This window comes from Rhincodon typus, chromosome 28 (assembly GCF_021869965.1).
Source record: "Rhincodon typus isolate 14 chromosome 28, sRhiTyp1.1, whole genome shotgun sequence".
In the NCBI taxonomy this organism is placed as follows: Eukaryota; Metazoa; Chordata; class Chondrichthyes; order Orectolobiformes; family Rhincodontidae; genus Rhincodon; species Rhincodon typus.
The window spans coordinates 29,415,257-29,438,527 of NC_063359.1; the positions used below are offsets into that span (position 1 = coordinate 29,415,257).

The following is a 23,271-nucleotide window of genomic DNA, read 5'->3' on the forward strand; positions in this document are numbered from 1 at the left end:
CAATGCCCTTAAGAAGTGTTTATGTCATTAAATGTTAGAATCCCTACAGTGCAGAAATAGGCCTTCAGCCCATTAAGTCTGCTCTGAACCCTCACCCCTGTAAAGAGCCGCCCACCCAGACCTATCCTCCCCACCCTATCTCATAACTCTGCATTTACCATGGCTAATCCACCTAGCCTGCACATCCCTGGACACTAGGGAGAAATTTAGCATGGCCAATCCACCTCCCCTACCCGCACATCTTTGGACTGTGAAAGCAAACTGGAGCACCTGGTGAAAACCCATACAAACAATTGGAAATTGTTGAAAGCCCACATGGACAGTCACCCAATATTGAAATCATACCCAGATCCCTGACATTGTGAGGCAGCAGTGCTAACCACTGTCCCACCGTGCCGCCCATTTTATTGCTATAAATATCCAGCCAATACTAAGGGTTTGATTAGGTTCAGCATCTTTGAGAAATCTTGCATATGGAACTTCCAACAGTTACAATCAGCAGTTAACCTTTAATAACTAGACATTAAATAGGCTGTCACAGTGAAATCTTTTGCTTTGTGCGTCAGATGCTATAATCTGTGTCCTCACATGCATGTCTCCTATATTCAGCAGACTGATAAACACTCACTGAGACATTTTGTATGTGGCATATAAATGAATAAAATGTTGTTTTATCAAATCTATTTGATAACAGTCCATATAACTTACAAAATAATGAATCATGCCATTGTACCCCTGCTTAGTGAATAAGTAACTTCACAGAGGAGCAGATTCCTGGAAGTAAGTGACTCAGCCTGTAGGAAGAGAAATCTTATTTTCTATAAATGTTCACTCTAAGTTTCTATGGTAATAAAAGCAAAGTGCTAGTGTCTGACAGCAGCTATGGACAGCGATACCTTTTTGGACTTAATGTTAGATCTGTTTACCTCTACAAAATGCTGCCAGCCTTGTTGAGTTTCTCCAGCACTTTCTGCTTTTATTTCAGATCCCCCGCATCTGCAGCATTTACTAGATTTTACTAGATTTCTACAGGTTGATCTTGTGTACCAGAATAGAAAGACAAAGGTCTGAGCTTTTCACATTATCTCTTGTTCTCCTAGCTCTAGTGTTTGGTCAGTCAAACTTATCAGACCTGCTTTTGTTATCCTTTTGTTGGCCCCTAGTAACTAATCCCTCCATTTCCCTTTGGACTCAAATAGTTGAAGTAACTCCAAACTTTAAAGATGAATGTCCTGATAGGGCAGCTGACTTTGCGTGCTTTGTAAAATGGGCTGCTGACTGGAAATTGCATAAAATAAACACCTATTCCAATGAACCAAATTTGTATTGTATGCGAGAAACATAGAACTGAATGGTCAATTCCAACTGAATCATCTGTATCGTTAGAAGTCTGAGTGGGTGATTAACCTGGAACTTTATTACAATGTGTTTGAGTGCTTGAAGAGGGGAGATTTTGTTATAGTTCTGTCGGGACTTTGGTGGAACTCCACATGGAGTGTTGTGCAGTTTCACTGTCTGTGCTAAGGGAAAGATATGCTTGGCTTGGGGAACTAGTTTAGTGGAGGTTTGCTAGATTGATTTCTGGGATGAGAGGGTTGCACTTTGGAACACAGCTTGAATAAAATAGACATACACTTCCCGGAGTTTAGTCTAATGAGGGGTGATTTCATTGAAATATTTAGAATTCTGAGAGGGCAGACGGGTGCTGCAAAGTCATTTCTTGTGCCTGCTGAGTTTAAACCAGGGGGCATGGTCTCAGGATAATAGGGCAGCAATATTGTCCTGAGAAAAGGAGAAATTTCTTGACTCAGGCTTGTGATCCTCTACAGGCTGTGAATGAGAATGTAAGAGATAGTTGCAGGAGAAAGATACTTGGTTCTCCCAGCCTGCCCTGCCATTCAACAAAATCATGGTTGATGTCCCCCAGGGGCTTCAACTATTTTTTCAAGACATTTCAGCTTAACTGTCAACTCCAACATTTCAAAAATCTCTCTCTTCCTTCTCATTAAATACTTTCAGTGATCTCACCTTCACAACTCCCTGGGGTCGAGAATTCCAGACATCTTTTACCCTCTGGTAGGACAGATTCTTTTGTATCTCAGTTTTAAATGTGTTTCCCCTTATTCTGAACTCTGTCCCCTAGTTTGCAATTCCTCAAAGAGTGGAAACATCTTCTCAATATCTACCTGAAGAGCTTCCTCAGAATTTTGTTTCAATAAGATCACCCCTCATTCTTCTGAAATCTAATGAATAAACGCCCATCCTGTTTAATCATCCTTGATAAGTCAATCCCTTCATTCCAGGAACCAGCCTAGTGAATATCTTTTGAATAGCCTCCAATAACAATATATCCATTTTAAATAAGGGAGCCAAAGCTGCTCACAGTACTACCAGGTGTGGCCTCACCAACACTCTACAGCTGTAAAAAGATTTCCCTATGTGGAGTCTCCATCATTGATTACATTTAAGACTGGGATAGAAAGATTTTGGTATCACAGCAAATCAAACAAAATGGGGAGTTGGTAAGATGGAGTTAAGATCAAGAACAGCTATGATCATATTGAATGGTGGTGCAGGGTTGTCTGGCTATAGGGTCTACCCCTGCTTTTATTTATTATGTTCTCCTAAAACCCATTGAATTATCAGAGGGACTCATACACCAATATATAACAGCCGAGATCTTTAAGAAGACAAATTCATGACAAATCAAACAGTAGTAATATTACCTTGCACAGTCAACACATTCTTTGGTTTTACATTTGGGAGAATATTTAATGGTGTTTTCAACTGAATTTCAATCCTTCTCACCATACTCCCTGAAAGTAAATTTCAAAAAAATTAAACTTTAGTTGTAACAGTTTTCCAAACAAAATCTTCAATTAAATATTATGTTGGAAACTTGGTATAAAATGTACCCAAGACGTTGGCTGGATCCAATACGTAAGGGAAATTTTTTTCTTTCTTAATTCCTTCTGGCTTCAGGCCAGATCAGAAGATAACAACAAAAAAGAAAAATGAAAGTGCAAAGATTACTATTTATAAAATCAAAAAGTACACAGAAATGTTTTATTAATAGAAACAATGCATAACAGAATGAGTAATAGCTAGTGTCTCAGTGAGAAATTCAGATAACACTGTAAACCATCAATGATGGTGAGATTTCAGTAGCTATTTCTGCAATTTTATTCTATTTTAAAACCATATTTTGATTAGTAGTAGTTATGAAGGATACTAACAGCTGCTGTGCAAAATTTTCATACATGATGGGATGCCAGTTGAAGGATTAATGAGTTAAAGACAGTAAGTACTGCAGATGCTGGAAGCCAGAGTCAATAGATGTGAAGCTGGAAAAGCACAGCAGGTCAGACAGCATCCAAGATGCAGGAAAGTCAATGTTTTGACCCTGTCCTGGTGAAGGGTTTCAGCCTGAAACATTGACTTACCTGCCCCTTGGATGTTGTCTGACTTGCTGTGCTTTTCCAGCTTCACATCTACTGATGAAGGATTAATGAACACAGATCACAAAAATGAATAATTGATTCATTTTGAAATAATTTAAGTCTGTGTCTTGTGGCACTATGGTAGTGCCTAGAGGATCAGAATTCAAGAGGTGAGTCATAACATGTCTGAACAGGTTGTTTAACAATTATTAGACTTAAAATACTGAAGTCAAACTCCTGTGATCATACACAGGGATGTGAAGTTAAGAAAGTTTTCAGGCAAAGCAGGGTTAGACACAGGGAGATAACTGGACATGTGCAAGCAGATGTAAATCTGTCCCGACACTGAAGTCATAAACTTTGCAAATTTTATTTTACTGTTATAAATCTCAAGTCTATTAATTTTCTCTTTGAGGAAGTGACAAAGTTGATAGATGAGGGAAGAGCTGTAGATGTCACATACATGAATTTCAGTAAGGCGTTTGATAAGGTTCCACATGGTAGGCTGATGGAGAAAGTGAAGTCGCATGGGGTCCAGGGTGTACTAGCTAGATGGATAGAGAACTGGCTGGGCAACAGGAGACAGAGAGTTGTAGTGGAAGGGAGTTTCTCAAAATGGAGGACGGTGACCAGTGGTATTCCACAGGGATCCGTGTTGGGACCACTGTTGTTTGTGATATACATAAACGATCTGGAGGAAGGTATAGGTGGTTTGATTAGCAAGTTTGCAGATGACACTAAGATTGGTGGAGTAGCAGATAGTGAAGGGGACTGTCGGAGAATGGAGAGTTGGGCGGAGAAATGGCAGATGGAGTTCAATCCAGGCAAATGCGAGGTGATGCATTTTGGAAGATCCAATTCAAGAGCAAACTATACGGTAAATGGAAAAGCCCTGGGGAAAATTGATGCACAGAGAGATCTGGGTGTTCAGATCCATTGTACCCTGAACATGGCAACGCAGGTCGATAGAGTGGTCAAGAAGGCATACAGCATGCTTTCATTCATTGGACGGGGTACTGAGTACAAGAGTTGGCAGGTCATGTTACAGTTGTATAGGACTTTGGTTCCACTACACTTGGAATACTGCGTACAGTTCTGGTCGCCACATTACCAAAAGGATGTGGATGCTTTGGAGAGGGTGCAGAGGAGGTTCACCAGGATGTTGCCTGGTATGGAGGGTGCTAGCTATGAAGAGAGGTTGAGTAGATTAAGATTATTTACATTAGAAAGACGGAGGTTGAGGGGGAACCTGATTGAGGTCTACAAAATCATGAGAGGTATAGACAGGGTGAATAGCAAGAAGCTTTTTCCCAGAGTGGGGGACTCAATTACTAGGGGTCACGATTTCAAGGTGAGAGGGGAGAAGTTTAAGGGGGATATGTGTGGAAAATTCTTTTCCACAGAGGGTGGTGGGTGCCTGGAACGTGTTGCCAGTGGAGGTGGTAGAGGCGGGCACGATAGCGTCATTTAAGATGTATCTAGACAGGTACATGAATGGGCAGGGAGCAGAGGGATACAGATCCTTGGAAAATAGGCGACAGGTTTAGATTGAGGATCTGGATCAGCGCAGGCTTGGAGGCCTGAAGGGCCTGTTCCTGTGCTGTAATTTTCTTTGTTCTTTGTTCTTTGTTAACATTTAGAAACTTATGTTATTCAATTTACAGCCAGCAGTGGTGCAGTAATGTCTTCATTGGGTGAACAGTGTAATTACAGTCCAACAAATTTACTAAATAAAAACCAAAAGAACTACAGATGATGTAAATCAGAAACAAAAACAGAAATTGCTGGAAAAGCTCAGTTCTGAGGAAGGGTCACTCGACCAAAAATGTTAACTCTGATTTGTTTCCACAGATGCTGCCAGACCTGCTGAGTCTTTCCAGCAATTTCTGTTTTTGTTTCTGACAAATTTATGCATTGTTTCCAGTATAAACATCAACATAACTTATATCCTTATAATTTTAACAGAAAATGTAGACAGATATAAGATGTTAACTGCATCAATGAACCTAGAAATAAATTACAGTAATGATCCTTTTCATGTCATAATGATCAATATCATAATTGTAATAATATAATGAATTCTGTATTATACTAGAATGTTATATGAATTTCTGAGCACATTGGTGGCTCATTAATGTTTGCATTAACATTGTCATCTGACTTTTGTGAAATGTCAGGGCATCATCAGTTAGTTCTCCTGTGAGACAAGTACGGGAATTCATGGAAGCAGTACACTCATAAGGAGACATAATCCTTTACCTAAGTGCACTAAAGGATTGATATCCAAAACAGGAATTGCACAGAATGTGAAAATTGGGGCTTAACACTTCCCCATTTATAATCACAAGAGATCATAAGCCTCTTGTTAATTTGCAGATATTGACTAGATGACCTCTGGACATTAAAATATGTTCTTTTTTATAGAAGTATCAGTCATACCTTTGAAAAGTCAACTGGATAAATATATTACCTAGTGTAGAACAGAGGTGAATATCCTAGGTTCAACTTGCAGTCTGTATTGATTTTATTGATTTAGTGGGGTGCTACAATTGACCTCATTGCCAACCATACTCCATCCATCTGGTAATAATTCAGGTGTCTTTCACAAACTCTGCCTTCTTCAAAAACAAAGTTCACCGTTATATCTCCCACTTACTCATTTCACTGCCAGTGAAACTCTTACATTACTTTTGCAACCTCCAGCCTATCCAAAACCCTCTTCACTAGCCTCCCAAGCTCCACCTTACATAAATGTTAGAATTTATCTTGCATGAAGTCTTACTTATCATCCAATCCTTGCCAACTTGTATTGACACTATATATTTTTTGTGCAGTGAGTTCTAGTAGATTGGATTTTATTCCAGTGACAAGTTTCTGACAAAGAACCGATAGGAACCCCATATCACTCCTGAGGTAGAAGCCAGACAACTTAAGTGCTATCAGGCATTTAACTGGCCAGTGCTGGGCCTCCCACACAATCAAGGCCCCTGAAGTGCAGAAACCAGCCTCTTGAGAGCTACTGACCAAGCAAAAGCTGGCAAGCAGCTCTCCATTGTAGGCAGCACCTGGTGGACTACACAGAGGCCCAGCCCCGGGATTGGGACTGGATTCCTGAACCCGGGTGAACAAAGTTGCAAGGAGGGTTAAGGGAAGGGGGGTTGGAAGGTGAGGCAGGTTTGGAGGAAAGAGCATGGGGCTTTTGATCAAGTATAGAGTGCCTATCAATTTGGGTCGCTCCTTTGTGGCCCAGGCAAATCCAATAGGTTTTGCTGTGTGACTTTTGGGAGGCATGTGAAAGTCATGTAAGTTGGAAAGAGGCAGCATAAAGTTCTAAGGATAATTGGCATAACTTAATCTGGCAGTTTTCCCGATTTTGTCGGGAATGTCATCCAGGTTTTGTTGCACTTAGACACAGACTTGTTTTGTACCTGAGGAATCATGAATGGTGCTGAACATTGTGCCATCATCAGCAAACACCTCCACTTCTGAACTTACAATGGAGGAAAAGACATAAATGAAGCAGTTGAAGATGCCTGGGCTTAGGACACTACACTGAAGAACTCCTGCAGTGATGTCCTGTGGCTGAAATGACCGATGTCCAACAATGTGGAACATGCTGAAATTTATTCTTCCACTTTGCTACATCTCTCCTTATCTTCAAAATAAGGATATATTTTGGCATATGTACTTTTTTACAGAAAAATATTCTTTTTAAAATATTATCTTTCAAAAAATGTTCTTACTCATTTTTCCCATTTGTTCCATTTTCTAACAACTTCAAAGGTCTTGAAACATTTTTCTATACTAAAGGTGCTATGTAAATGAAAGTTGACATAAGATGTTAAGCCAGGCAATGAGTACAACCAAGCTTTCAACTTCAGGGATGCATGATTCCAGTAGTGGTTACTGGATACTGATCAGAATCCCTAAACCAAGGTTACAGGCAATTTGGATTGTACCATTGTTGTCCCAGCAGAGGTCAGCTAAACCAGCACAGACTGAGTTCTCACCTTCAGGATCTGTATGGTTCAATGACTTGGATAAATTAAATGAAACATCAAGTGAATGTGATAGTCAAAATTAATTATATTCATTTCTAGTTTGTGATTTCATATCATCAAACTGGATTGATATAATTTTATGTTATACTTTTGATTTGCTCCAAGGTTATTTTTTAAAGCTTACAATTCTCTGTTTACAGACACAACCATTAAACTGAAGAATTGGAACTTACCACTACATGCAATTTGTGGACAGTAATTTCATTTGCTGAAAATTGAGTTTTAAGTGTGAAATTTATGTTGTGAACACCTATCTTCAAAGGAAGTACAGTGAATGTAAATGGAAGTGCTGAGAAACCTTCCAAAGTTCTTCTTTGGCAAGCAGTGTGTTGTCTTCCTTCAATGCTTGTTTGAGAACCTTTAAACAAACATGTTCCCTCGTCTGTACTCAGTTGAACACAAATCTTTGAACAAAGCAACGCACAATTAATTATCAGGGCTGAGCAGTGACTTCTCATACAGTTTATAAAACTCTTAATTCTGATGATACAACAAAAAAAAATGAAAGAAAAGAAAGCTCTAATTGGATTCTTCAACAAGAAAAGAAAACCTTGCCACCTCTCCACCAAAAATTGCCGAGTTTCTTTTCAGAAAATACACTTGAGTACTATTAGTTGGCTCAGCCAGTACAATTCAACAAAGTGAAAGGCTGATAAATCAACTTTCACTGTAGGATTACAGTAGTAAGTTAGAGAGGTTAAAGAATCAAACACTAGATCAAACAATTCTTTGATCAAATATCAAACATTTGGTTTTGAAACCAAGGGTAAGAAAGAAAAATGACATGGGTGAGAACATTTCTAATTTTAGTCTATAGTTGTCTATTTAGTTCACTGAATGAAAAGGATATGAAGCATAGAACATAGAACAGTACAGCACAGTACAGGCCCTTTGGCCCATGATTTTGTGCTGCCCTATTATCATACTCTAAGATCAAACTACCCTGCGTACCAAACATTTTACTATCATCCATGTGCCTATCCAAGAGTCGCTTAAATGTCCCTACTGTATCTGACTCCACTACCACCGCTGGCAGCGCATTACATGCACCCACTACTCTCTATGTAAAGAATCTACCTCTGACATCTCCCCTACACCTTCCTCCAATCTTCTTAAAATTATGCCCCCTTGTAATAGTGATTTCCGCCCTGGGAAAAAGTCTCTGGCTATTCACTCTAAGCCTCTCATCATCTTGTACACCTCTACCAAGTCACCACTCATCCTTCTTCGCTCCAATGAGAAAAGCCCTAGCTCCCTCAACCTTCCCCCATAAGATCTGCCCTCCAGTCCAGGCAGCATCCTGGTAAACCTCCTCTACACCCTTTCTAAAGCTTCCACATCCTTTCTATAAGCACATTGGAATGTCCTGTGAACATGAAAAGAGTTTAGAAATTAAAACAGAAAACTAGGAGGAACTTTGCTTTAACTAAATGTGGAATAGCAAACTGGCACAGGTTTTATTTTCTTTTTTTGTGTGATCTGGGTGTTGCTGGCTGTGCCAGCATTTATTGCCTGTCCCTAGTTGCCCTTGAGAAAGTGATAGTGAGCTGTCTTCTTGCACTGCTGCAGTCCACCTGCTGTGGATTGACCCACAATGCCAATATGAAGGGAATTTCAGGATTTTGACCCAGTGACCATGAAGGAACACCGATAGATTTCCAAGTAAGGATGGTTAGTGGCTTGGAGGGAACTTGAATGTGGAGGTGTTCCCATATATCTGTTGCCCTTGTCCTTCTAGATGGAAATGGTCATGGGTTTGGAAGGTGCTATTCTGAGGATCTTTGGTGAATTTCTGCAGTGCATCTTGTAGATAGTACACACTGCTGCTACAGAGCGTCAGTAGTGTAGAGAGTGGATGCTTGTGGATGTCATGCTAATAAAGCGGGCTGGTCTGTCCTGGATGGCGTCAAGCTTCTTGAGAGGTGCTGGGGCAGCATTCATCCAGGCATGTGGGGAGTATTCCATCACAGGCCTAACTTGTGCCTTGGGGATGGCAGACAGGCTTTGGGGAATTAGGCAGTGAGTTACTCGCTGTGGTATTCCCTGTCTCTTACCTGCCCTTGTACTATTGCTTTTATGTGGTGAGTCCAGCAGTGGCTACATGGGTTGTGGGACAAGAAATCTTATGGGTTTCAAGAAACAACTAGACTGGTATTGTCAACAAATGGGACATAGAATTGTCAGAAATCTACCAAAACACTATGGATCAGAGGGTGAGATGAGCTGGAAAATCTGCCAATCATTCAAACTATCACATTGTTGCTAAGTTCATTCTTTCAGCTTCTGTCCCCAGATATTGATGATTTCCATCTGAAGGTGATCCTACTACAAAGTATAGTAAAATTATTTAAACTAAATGCAACTTATCTACTAAATCTGTTTTGTGTTGATTAAACTTTAATATTTGCATGAGGCTTCTGAACATGATCTGATATTCAAAAAGTCAAAATGTAGCAATGAATAGGCCTTGCCCAAAGCGGCATCAGACAATTGCTAAATATAACATCTTAAGGCATGTTCCTAATAAGCAAGTTTTTAAGATGTACCTTTGTTTTATCCCTCTGATAACTGTACACAGAAGCTCTTAGTTGTACTTGTTCACCTCTCACAACGGAATAAGGTAATTTTGCTTTTAGAATCACATCCTGATAAACTGTCACTTTTATTGGATCAGCAACACATATACCTGTATAAAATATGAAAAACAAGAAGGATTGAATCTGCTGCTTAGAATCATCGAGTTCTAAAATTGTCTGGGTCTTTGCTTACCGGTCCCTGAAATTCCCACTCCTTGGACTTCCCAAGTAGTCAATGAATCAGGTAAAACTTTTAACAGATGCTGAGAATCTGAGCTAGACATAATAAATACACAAAATTCATTTCAATATGTGTCACATGTAACATTTAAATTGCAAATTCACTATTTTATTTTTATTTACCAGATAAATAATATTTACATTTGGAAACCGTATCAGGACAACTCCCATGATCTAAAAATCTAGTTTAGTACACAATCATCCTAATTCTGGATTTTTGAAACTTTTATTTTGTTTATCAATTGCAGAACAGAAACCTTTATTTGTGGACAAGTTAAATGAAGAGTACAATACCAAAGCAAATGGCAAAATGTAACGGAATGAAAGCAATATTTGACATTTTTAAAATTGTGTATGTTGATAAGTTTTAACATTCAAATATTTACTTAGGTTTTACTTAATTAAACCTCTTAGTAATTACTGGGACAATTTTGCTAAAAGAATAAAAGGAAAAGTACACTCTGAAGTACCAACAATCTGCATTTTACAATCTGTGTTTGAATCTGGTGTCTACTTTGTCTGCACTTGAACTTTACCATCAGCATTAAGATATGCCCAAGTTGTTCTTTTCCAACCAGCTACATTTCTATACCGTACTCACTAGTTGAAAGTATGTATGCTGCTGTTCCACAGGAGTCATAACTGATATGAACCAGCTATAAGAAAACAGCAATTCAATTATTTAAATCTCAGCAGAGAATGGCCAAAATACACAAAACAAAAATGCTATTGCTGTGACGAAGCACCTTAAATGTGTTTTGATTTTTCTTCTTTAATGTAAGCAAGTTAAATATTTCACATCATTCCTGTGAGTGAACCTTAATTTCTTACAGTTCTGTTATCTGCTCAACTTATCTCTGACCAGGCTTTTGTCATCTGCTCTGATAACTCCTTCTGTTGCTCAGTATCAAATATCCTTATTGATATTTTGTGACATTAAGGCTGCTAAATAAATGCAAGTTGTTAATTTGCAATAATTGAATTTTGAAGTAAATTTCAGTGATTCTAAAGATGGAACAGAAAGCTTTGGTTACTGTATTTGGCCTTACTTGTAGATCATGTAATCTTCTGCAATTTTGTAGATAGTGGGACATGGGTTGGTTTATAAACTGACAAACATTTATAGTAAATGGACAATTGAACTACAGGACAAATTAAATTTGTTTTTCAAACTTAAAGAGGAGCTGCTGTTTAAACAGGTATTGAAATAAGCCCCTCAGGATACATGTACTTCTGCTGATACCTGCTTTGACAAAGGCAGTTTTTAAAAAAAATTTTGCATTACAAGAATGGAGTTTTACCTGCTGAACATTAAATGATTCTTCCGTCTATTATAAACAGAAAACGAGACTAAGCAAACTTAGCTTCAGCCCTGGCATTTATTCTGAGGTCAGTGTACACCAAAAAAAGCCTGAACTGTTTCTTGAATGCTTCAAGTATACTGTGACAATAATATACTAATATTATAATGCTTCACAGGCAAACATGCTTTTTTTCACACATTCTACTCTCTACAGTTTTCAATGATTGGCATGAGATAGGAACAGTGACAAGATAATTTGAAAATAAACCATAAAAATGAAAAAGGCATCTAACAAAATACAATGTTAAGGTATTGTAACAAAAAAGTAAAATGAAGCAGAATATTTGCAAGGGAAAAGCAGTGAAAAAAGAACAATGGAGATTAGACATCACTGATAAGAGGAGCAGATTTTGTTGAGAAAAGCAGAGAACAGGAATAAGTAAAGCTTAAAATTCTCTCTCTAGATTTCTTAATCTGAAAGGAGGAATTAATTTTTTAAGTAAAATATGCAAACAACATCCTTAGGACAAGGGCAGCAGATTTGTGCGAATATCATTACTTTCACGTTCCCCTCCCAGCAACTCACCATCTAGACTTGGAAATTTAAGCACTGCTCCTTCAGTGTTGCTAGGTCAGAACCTTGGAAATCGCTCTCTAAATAGTACTGTAGATATACCTACACCAAATAAACTGCTACAGTTCAAGAAGGCAGCATACCACCACCTTCTCAAATGCAACTAAACATAGGCAATAAATTATGGCCCAGCCAGTGACACCACATCCCATGAGTGATTTTAAAAAATAAAATTATAACAGGCAACGATGTTTGTTTTATGTAGCACACAAACAAGGTATAAAAAGGAGGCAGGGTATGAAAATGTTTGTTAATCAAAATGCTCAAAGAATCATAAGCTCATTCATAGAGAAAATGCTACAAGAAGTTTGAAGTATACGGAGAGTAAGTGGACAGTACTCAATTTCTGCCTACTGTAGCTAATGAAGTATATATAAATTTGTTAGACCTTGAGCATAGGTTTCTGTAGATGCAATGATGAGGACTGAATTAAATGGGCAGCATGCATCATTAAGAAAATGCTATGTAACACTAAAGAAATAGCATTCTTGGATTAAGTGAAGTACTTTAGGTAGTCATGGCCAGAGACCAGATAACATCTGCTACTGCAGAAGAAAACTGAGTCTTAAGGAATAGGTAGTTAAGCCAGACGTGGTATTTGGGATTAAGACAAAGACATAACCCGAAAGGTGTGGAGAGATCAAAGTGGAGACTTTTTAATAAGTAGATAACCCTGTGTAGTGTTTAGAAAAATAGCTGTAGGAGGGGGATTAATTGAATTTATATTGAGTTAGATGTGCAACCAAAGGACCAAGAAGACCAATGCTGATGTAATTAATACATATCACTATTGCCCCACCAAATTCCACATTTAGCTAAGGATATTTTAAAATGTTACCTTTTAGGTGGCAGCTTGCATTGATTCCTTTAAGGAATACTGGTTACTGTGCATACAGACTTGGTGAATGAAACTGATGCTGCCTACCTTTGGGCAACTAATTTCAGAGGGGACCTTAAACAGGCATTATTCACCTGACAGAAAAAGATCTATCACCTGTAACAAGATTGGACATGTACAGTTATATCTTTGCCCATTTCAATATGGCTTCTGGCTTGTATCGAACTTGTGCTACACATTAGATTTGAGGCTTAATCTATGTTTTGCACCCAAATATTGAACTATGCCATCTAAATTTTATGCCTTGTTATTTTAAAAACCATGGCTGGTGTTCACTGCTGGCACCAATTATAAACATTTGTAAACTTTGTCACTCAGAAGTGTAGATGATATAATATTAGGAATGGGATTTTCCATAGTTGCTGTGAATATCAATTTGGTTTATGTCTATGAGATGAAACAAATTATTGTAGCAAATGAAGACTGCAGAATCCAATTATAAATTGCATAGGAACATCTCTAGAAAAAGTACTGCAGAAAATACCTCTCTGGAATTTCATGGACTTCCCATAGCCAGCTTTCTGGAAAATAACTACGGATTCGTGGAGGCTCCATTTCAAATTCATTGTTCAATTCTAGTTTTGGAGTTAAACAAAAATAAATAAAGATATGAAAAACAGCAACAACTTGTATTTTGGAATTGGCGCATAATGCCAGAACTCAGATTCAAAAAGATACATTCTAAGGATCACCATCCAAACATTTAACACTTCAGAGTCAATGCTTGGAAAATTAAAAATCCCCATTATTACAACCAATTATGCTTATAAATATCTGAGATCTCCCTACGTATTTGTTTCTCAATTTCCCTCTTACTACTGGGGGGCCTATAGTAGAATCCGATCAAAGTGGTCTTTCCATTCTTATTTGTAATTTCTACCCACATACTTTCACTAGACAATTTTTCAGAAATATCTTCCCTAGTTACAGCAGTAATGTATTTCTTAATCAAAAACACCACCTCTCTCCTTTCTTGCCTCCTTTTCTATCCTTCCTATAGCATCTAAAGCCTGGAATATTGAGCTCACAGTCGCATCCATCTCTTAGCCAAGTTTCTGTAATTCTTATGACGTCCCGATCCCATGTTCTTAAATATGCCCGGAGTTCATCAGCCTTACTGGTAAGACCACTTGCATTGAAATAAATACAATTCAGTTCTTCAGAGTTACTACATACTCTTGTCTCTCTCCTGTCTTTCTCTTCTAACTGATGTGCTCTCCTCACATTAAGAACCTTCCCCATCAATCCTTCTGTTTATGCTGGAATACTTCCTATCTCTGAGTGACTGAAACTCCTTCTGCTTACACTGCTACTTAGAATTCCTCCACTCCCCTTCTCTATCAGTATAAAGTCTCCCTTAATGGAATGAGCAAATCTCCCTGCTAACATATTGGTCCCTTTCCAGTTTAGGTTAGTCCCATCCTTTTGAACGGGTCTTTTGTATCCCAAAAGACATTCCAATTGTCCAAAAACTTGAATCCCTGAACAATACAACAGCTCTTCAGCCATTGATTTATCACCTTTAACCTTTTGTTCCTTTTGTTGTTTGAGTTTGGCATTGGGAGCAAACCAGAAATTACTACTCATAAGGTTTTTTTTTTAATCTTCTACCTAACCTCTTAAATTCATTCTGTACTGCTTTAATCTTTTCCCTTAAAATGTCACTCCTACCATTGCATACAATAATTCCTGGCTACTCGATCTCACCTTTAACGATATGCTTGAAATGTTTAGAGACGTCCTTAATCCTAGTGCCAGGAAAACAACAAACCATTCTAAACTTACGCTCTCTGCCACAGAATCTCCTGCCTATGCCCCTGACAGGAGGGTCCCTTATAACAATAATTCTGTTAAATCTTGTCAAATGCTGCCTAACATCATCCAATGTATTCAAGAAAATTTTCTTTATCAATATGTAGATGCTCCTACTAGAGAAGGAGCAAAACTAGACCCTCTTTTGGGCAATAAGGCAGGGCAGGTGACTGAAGTAAAAGTGGGGGAACACTTTGGGTCTAGCGATCATAATTCCATTAGTTTCAAAATGGTTACAGAAAAGGATAATCCTTCTCTAAAAGTTAAAGATTTTAATTGGAGTAAGGCAAATTTTAATGGTATGAGACAAGAATTCTCAAAAGTTGATTGGAGTAGACTGTTCGCAGGTAAAAGGACAACTGACAAGCGGAAGGTATTCAACAGTGTGACAACGAGAATTCAGAGGCATTTTTTTTCCTGTAAGAGTGAAGAGTAAGGCTGGTAAGATTAAGGAACAATGGATGAATAGAGATTTTGAGGTTCAACTCAAGAATGAAAGAAAATCTTATTTTATACATAGACAACTTTGTTCAATTGAATCTCTTAATCAATATAAAGAGTGTAGGAGCATTCTTAAGAGAGAAATCAGGAAGGCAAAGACAGGATATCAGATAGCTTTGGCGGATAAGATTAAGGATAATCCAAAGCGATTCCACAAATACATTAAGAGCAAGAGAGTAACTAGAGAGAGGGTAGGGCCTCTTAAAGATCAAGTAGGTTGTCTTTGTGTTGAAGCTCAGGAGATGGGAGAGACACCTTATGAATATTTCACATCAGTTTTTACTGTGGAGAAAGAAATGGAATCTAAAGAATGCAGAGAAATAAACTTTGATGATTCATAAACTGTTCACATTACAGAAGAGGAAGTTTGGGAGGCCTTGGAGAACGTAAAGGTGGATAAATCTCCTTCCCTGATTTAATGTATCCCAGAATGTTGTGGGAAGTAAGGGAGGAAATTACGAGGCCCCTTGCAGAAATATTTGCATCATTTATAACTATGCGTGAAGTGCCTGATGACTGGAGGGTGGCTAATGTTGTACCTTTGTTTAAGAAAGGTTGTAAGGAGAAACTGGGGAACTATAGACCTGCAAGTCTGACTTCAGTTGTGGGTTAATTGTTGGAGGTGATTATAAAAGGTAGGACACTTAGAGAGGCAAAAATTGATTAGGGTTAATCAGCATGGTTTTGTGCGAGGAAAATCGTGTCTCACAAACTTGATTAAGTTTTTTGAGGAAGTTACCAAAAAGATTGATGATGGCAGAGCAGTAGACATTGTTTATTTGGATTTTAGTAAAGCCTTCGACAAGGTTTCACATGGTAGACTAATTAGTAATATTAGGTCACATGGAATTCAAGGTGAGCTATACGGATACATAATTGGCTTAACAGCAGGAGACAGACAGTAATGTTCAAAGGTTGCTTTTCAGACTGGAGGCCTCTGACCAGCAGTGTTCCACAGGGATTGGTTCTGGGTCCTCTTTTGTTTTTCATTTATATAAATGATTTGGATGAGAATATAGAAGTATGGTTAGTAAGTTTGCAGACGACACCAAAACTGGTGGCATAGTAGACAGTGAAGAAGGTTTTCTAAGTTTACAAAGGGATCTTGATCAAATGGGACAATGGGCTAAAAAATAGCACATGGAGTTCAATCTGGATAAATGCCAGGTATTGAATTTTGGTACAACAAACAAGGGTAGGGCTTATACCATTAATGGTGGGGCCTTGGGTAGTGTTGTAGAACACAGCGACCTAGGAGTAGAGGTGCATAATTCTTTGAAGTTTGCATCACATACAGAAAAAAGTGGTTAAAAAAATGTTTGGCACGCTTGCCTTCATTGCTCAGTCCTTTGAGTATAGGAGTTGGGAAGTAATGTTGAGGTTGTACAGGCCATTGGTGAGTCCTCTTGCAGAATGCTGTATACAGTTCTTGATGCCTAGTTATAGGAAGGATATTATCAAGCTGGAGAGAGTTCAGAAGTGATTTACCAGGATGATGCCGGGTATGGAAGGTCTGGGTTACAAAGAAAGGCTGGATAGGCTGAGATGTTTTTCACTGGAACATAGGAGCTTGAGAGGCGACCTGAGTTAATGGTAATTGTCTTTTCCCTAGAATGGGGATTTGAAGACCAGGGTGCACATTTTTAAGGTGAGAGGAGAGAGGTTTAAAAAAGGCATAAGAGGCAACTTTTTTTTTAAACACAGAGGCTAGTTCGCGTGTGGAATGAACTTCCTGAGGAAGTGGTGGACACAGGTACAATTATAACGGTTAAAACATATTTGGATAGATACATGAATAGGAAAGGTTTGGATGGATATGGGCCAGGCTTGTGGGACTAGTTTAGTTTGGGATTATACGCAGCATGGACTGGTTGGACCGAAGGGTCTGTTTCCATTCTGTATGACTCTATACTCTATAAGGAACTTCGGTGGGAAATTTTCAAGAATGGGTCTAAATTTTAAAATTAGGGATAGGACATTTAGAAATTAATTAACAAGCATGTTTCCACTGAAGGATGTTGGAAACCTGGTACTTGCTCCTCCAATGGGGTTGTGGAAGTTGGCTCAATTGAAATTTTCTTGGCTGAGATGGATAGATCTTTGAAAGCATGTCAAAAGGTATTGAGCAGATGGATAAACTGAATAGATATAAAGAGCAACCCATCCACTCTCCATCTCTAATTGCTGCCTGCCTGCCCATCTAACTCTATTCCACTGAAAAAATTGTCTGATCTTTGAGGACTCCACTCTTTGGAGAAAACCTCAGTCCTCCGATTGGAGCTGCAGCTCTGAGAGATCATTCTCAATTGGAGAGTAGTCCTGGCTAATCCTGTTAATTAAATGACGCTGGCAAAATGATACTCTTCAGTCCCACCACCTCTGGCAGAGGTCAACACTTACTTTCAGTTCTGGAAGTGGGAATTCACAGCATCTCAGAAAATTCAACCCTTAGTATCCATCCTTTTCATTTCAAGAAGAACTTGGATATTTAATTTTAAGTATGTTAAGAAATGCTATTTATTGTCCTTATCCTTTCAAGAGTGGAAACACCCCAAATTCTCAGCTTCTCCTTTAGTGATGACAGGGATAAGGAAACTGAGTCCAATATGCTGTGGCAGTATATCCTGCGATACCAACCAAGTTACCTGCATTGCAAACAATGATGCATCAAATTTTTGGATCATTGTTTCATTTAATAGCAACTTCCTGTTTTATGGGAACAATTTCCCACGTATCAACAGCTTCTCAGTAGAGGCCAATACTGTGACTACATGCAGTTCAAGACGAACCAGACTGTTAGATATGCAGAAAAGTCTGGGGTTTTGGCAGGGCCAGGATTATAAACATTGGCAAATGTTGTGGAGGGATACATTTGCATTGGGGAGGAACTACCTTGGAGAGAGTTTCTCCACTGGGCACATTGTGCCTGATGAGGAGGAAGCCCATTTAGTCTGCAATGTATCGAAAACCATTGGAGGCTGGTAGGAAATGAACCATTGTATCTGATTTTAAGGCCCACCCATCTGCCAGGCAGCTCCAGTGGTTAATTCCATCCCTAAGAGCTGTGTTTCGTTTCCCAATTTAAGAAGGTATGCAGGAAAATTAATCTTTTGTTATTTCAAGACTTACCCATTCGTCCCAATGTCAGGTCACTTTCAGACTTCAAACGTAATGTTTGCGCAAAATTGCAGCATTCTAAAAATATTGTTCTGCATGGATCAGGTAACTTGATTCTACTCGCTCGTTCAGTGCACGAGTGTCTGAGAGGATAGCTCTTCATTCCATCCATACAACATTTCTGATCAAGAGGATTTGTAAATCTGGCTACTAGCAATAAACAAAACAAACAAGTTTGAAACCAATTGTTTCTCTTGAGATGCACACACCATTTTCAAAAGAATGTAATTAAAAAATCAGCTTTGTACAATAAATTGCTGCAGGCTCCAAATGCTCTGATAAGCTTAGATGGTCTTTTAAACATCTGAAAACAATGTGATGGTTTTAATTTTGGCCACTTGATGGGAACAGGTAGGGCAAATAAAATCTCCTGGGGGCATTTAACTGTCAATCCTCTTCTTACAGTCTTTAACTTTAATCTGCACTGATCATTATTACCTACGTTTTCTCAAAATTTATTCATATTCTACAATAACGGTTCTAGGTTAAATTGCACGAAGGCTCTAAGGTAAAGACACCCACCAATAAGATACTGAAATATAGACCAACTGGTTCTCAAGGTCAATACTGATCTTTGCTTGCGAAACCATTTCAGCTAAGAGTCCAATAGCAGCAAAACAACTGGACTGAAGGGCTTAGGGATCTTCAGCAGGTAAATGATTGGGTGAAACAGTGCTTGGACGGGAGAGAGAAAGGGGCCATTACAAATCCTCTCCCTCCACTAGAGTAGATACCAAGGCATTTATCTTCTGCTGGTACCTCCCACATCATGGGCTGGGAGAGGGGGAGGGCAGAAGGCAAGTCTTCTGCATACCTAGGCCCTGTTATGCTCAAGTGCAGACAGCAGGCAGGGAAACAGTGGGAAGCAAAGGTCTAAGTAGGGGAAATTGTGATGAAGTTTGTGAGGTGCAGAGATCACATAACATAAGTTTGAATTCTCTCATTCTCATTTGGGTTTATGAGGAGAAGGCCACATTTACCTCTACGCTCATGCAATTAGGTGAGATACAGGATGGATGCCAAGGCACATATAATATTGCACCCAATATGGGGATGCACCATCCAGAGGAAATTGAAACTCCAGTGTAATATTTACCAACAGAAAGGGACAATACTTAGTGACAACTAAAATACAAACAAAATTATTCAATTTTAAAATAGCCTTACCTTTCTTCCGTATTTCAGCCATCATCTTCAAATCTCGTTTTGGCCTCAAAATTACATCACATTTTGTATCTGTTAAAATAAGAACAGAGCCTTAGTTATAAAACATTTACATGGTACATACTTTATTTTTCCATCTGAGTGAATTATTTCACTTTATGTAGAAGCTAATGTAATAAATAATGGGTTACATTGGAAAGATTTAACGTTCTGAACTTATATTGCTGTCTTTAATAGTAATTCATGGAAGAGAATTTATATTCCCCATAGCCAGGATGGCAGGCAGGGGTGCCAATAAAACTCTGCAGGTGAGTCTGCCACCTGCCTAGCTGCCCAGACCTGACCTTACCATGAATTTTCAGACAACTGCATTTTTGAGGGCAACTTGTTTGCTGCCACCCCAATTGAAACCAACTAATGGTCACTTCAAAGAACATCAGAACATAAGAGGAAGGGTGACTTGACCTGAAACATTAACTCTGATTTCTCTCTACAGATGATGCCAGAACTGCTGAGCTTTTCTAGCAATTACTGTTTTTATTTCTGATTTACAGCAACCGCAGTTCTTTTGGTTTTTATAAGAACACAAGAAGTAGGAGCAGGAGAAGGCCATCTGGCCCGTCTAGCTTGCTCCACCATTCAACAAGATCATGGCTGATCTTTAGGTGGACTCAGCTCCATCTAATCGCCCACACACCATAACCCTTAGTTCCTTTACTATTCAAAGATCTATCTATCTTTGCCTTAAAAACATTCAACAAGGTAGCCTCAATTAATTCACTGGGTAGGAATTCCACAGATTCACAACCCTTTGGGTGAAGAAGTTTCTCCTCAACTCAGTCCTAAATCTGCTTCCACTTATTTTTAGGCTATGCCCCCTAGTTCTAGTTTCACCTGCCAGTGGAAACAAACTTTCTGCTTCTGTCTTATCTATTCCCTTCATAAATTTACACGTTTCCATAAGCTCCCCCCTCAATCTTCTTAGTTCCAATGAATACAGTCCCAGTCTACTCAATCTCTCCTCATAAGCCAACGCTCTCAACTCTGTAATCAACCTGGTGAATCTCCTCTGCACCCTCTCCAGTGCCTGTAAATCCTTTCCCAAGCAAGGCAACATCCTACCTTAGCCTGACTTTCAGCCAGCAGGATGCCATCAGCAATGTGAGGTGGTGTTGGTGGGGAGCAAGCACATTATCCTTCTTTGGTCTTGGACAGGAAAGGGGAGAGTGTATCTTTAATGGCTCCCCATATATCCCATTTCCCTTGGTTTTTGCACCCTGGTCCTCACCCACCTCATCCCTACCCCCTAGGGATTCCATCCTTATTTTGGAGAGTAGATTTACCTTTCATCCAGCCCTCAGTGCTTTGTTCTATGACTGACTTCAGTACTGATAGTGGCCATCACACATGGTGGCATTATTGGACCAGTGATAGCTGGCAGTGACAGGGTTTCCTCATCAGGTGGTGTGGGGAGACACAGTTCCAGCGAATTCACTCTCTTACAAGTGTAAAATAGCTTTCCAGGGTAGGGCTAGTTTCACACCAATGTTTTTATTAGCAGAGTGGAAATTCTGGCCATGTTTTCAGATTTGGCTCAGTGGTAACTATAGGTTCATGCTTCCATTCCAGGGAGCTAATAATCTTGGCTAACACTTTGGTTTACCACAAAGGGAATGCTACATTGTTGGTGGTGTTACCTTTCAGATATGAAATCCTCGTCTATTTTTTCAATGTGGGCTTGACAGGCCAAATGGCATACTTCTGACCCTATTTTGAAGTTTCTCAGAAGGACGTAAAAGGTCCCATGTGAAGAAGAGATGCTCTTTTTGTCCAAGCTGATTGTTTTTCCATAATCAACACCAAATGAGAACCTTTCTCTGATTGTACAAATTTGCGTTGTGCAAATTGCTGCTGAGATTCTCTGCACCACAATAGAGTGTACACTTTGAAAGTATTTGTCTGGTTGTGATGCACTGTTGAATGCGTGAATTTGTGAAAGGTCCTAATGTAAATGCAAGTTCTTTCCTATACCTGTCCAATAACTTCACTAATCTGTGCTGAAGCAGCCAATCTCAGTCAGGTTGCAGAAGGACCTCATTACCAATTTCTTTTTTCCAGGGAACAGGAAAACTTTTCAGGATTTCAATTCCTGATTGTCATTTAGAAATTCCTACAGCCAGCACTTCCAAGATATATAACCTTCTGAATCATGGGACAGCACTCCTTTAGATGACTGTACATATAGTTGCATGTTTTAATTATAATTTCTTAATTCTATTGCATTGTTACCTGTATCTGACAAAGCTTTAGCATTGGCATTGGTCAGAAACATCAGCCCGGCTCTCTTGAACACATCAGCGTTATTTCTCCCTGCTCCAGCTCCACATCCAAGATCATGCTTTTCAGCATCAAGAAGTACCTGCATGAAGAACAGCAGTAGTTACTTAATGTGAATATTAATTTTCCTGTACCGCATAAAAATCCAAAAAGTAACTTTTCATCTGGTTGTTGACTTTATTCTAATACTAGCCTGGCTGACCATCCATCCCTAAAGTGTTCCTCCCCTAATCTTCCTTTTATTCCAACACATTACTTTCAGCCTAGGCTCAAGATCATGAATTTCTTCTTGGAATTTAATATTGGTGAATGGAGAACCATGAGAAACTATTGTCTCCAATGGAGAAGATCCTCTGTAATCAAGTGCTCATCAAGACTTAACTGGAAAGCAGGAGATCATCTCCAGGAATCTGAACTCCTACCCACGCAATTAAAGGCTGGCAGCTTTCCATAGCCAATCGGCATCACCAACAACAGTGACTCCTGCTGGGAACGTGCCTACCAGAGACTGAGGATCAAGAACGGGGTTTGTTGTGAGGGAGTTGTTGGCTCAGGAAGAAGGAACAGATTGGAAGAATGGCTTCAATTAACATCCAGGTGGGAAGGCAGTCTACAAGCCTAGATATATATTAGGTGAAGGTGTTAGGACAAAGAACAAAGAAAATTACAGTACAGGAACAGGGTCTTCAGCCCTCCAAGCCTGTACTGACATGCTGCCTGTCACAACTAAAGCCCCCTACCCTTCTGGGGACCGTATCCCTCTATTCCCATCCTATTCATATATTTGTCAAGATGCTCTTTAAAAATCACTATAGTATCTGCTTCCACTGCCTCCCTGGCAGCAAGTTCCAGGCATCCACCACCCTCCTTGTAAAAAATTTGCCTCGTACATCACCTTTAAACCTTGCCCCTCGCACCTTAAATCCATGGCCCCTGGTAACTGACTCTTCCAACCTGGGAAAAAGCTTCTGACTGTCCAGTCTGTCCATGCCCTTCATAATCTTGTAGACCTCTATCAGGTCCCCCCTCAACCTCCGTCATTCCAATGAGAACAACCCAAGTTTCTCCAACCTCTCCTCATAGCTAATGTCCTCCATATCAGGCAACATCCTGGTAAATCTTTTCTGT

General features: G+C 39.3%; 1 protein-coding gene across 1 annotated transcript in view; it reads right to left on the reverse strand.

The window, feature by feature from the left end:
- Positions 1 to 23,271, reverse strand: part of c5 (complement component 5) — a 106,483-nt gene that overhangs the window by 44,115 nt on the left and 39,097 nt on the right. The window contains exons 15-23 of the mRNA XM_020514981.2: positions 22,096 to 22,225; positions 19,810 to 19,878; positions 18,595 to 18,792; positions 13,637 to 13,727; positions 10,271 to 10,353; positions 10,048 to 10,187; positions 7,675 to 7,905; positions 2,916 to 2,976; positions 2,727 to 2,816 (exon numbers count right to left, since the gene is read on the reverse strand). Of these exons, the coding sequence (XP_020370570.2) occupies positions 2,727 to 2,816; positions 2,916 to 2,976; positions 7,675 to 7,905; positions 10,048 to 10,187; positions 10,271 to 10,353; positions 13,637 to 13,727; positions 18,595 to 18,792; positions 19,810 to 19,878; positions 22,096 to 22,225 (1,093 nt within the window). The remainder of the gene's footprint in view (positions 1 to 2,726; positions 2,817 to 2,915; positions 2,977 to 7,674; positions 7,906 to 10,047; positions 10,188 to 10,270; positions 10,354 to 13,636; positions 13,728 to 18,594; positions 18,793 to 19,809; positions 19,879 to 22,095; positions 22,226 to 23,271) is intronic.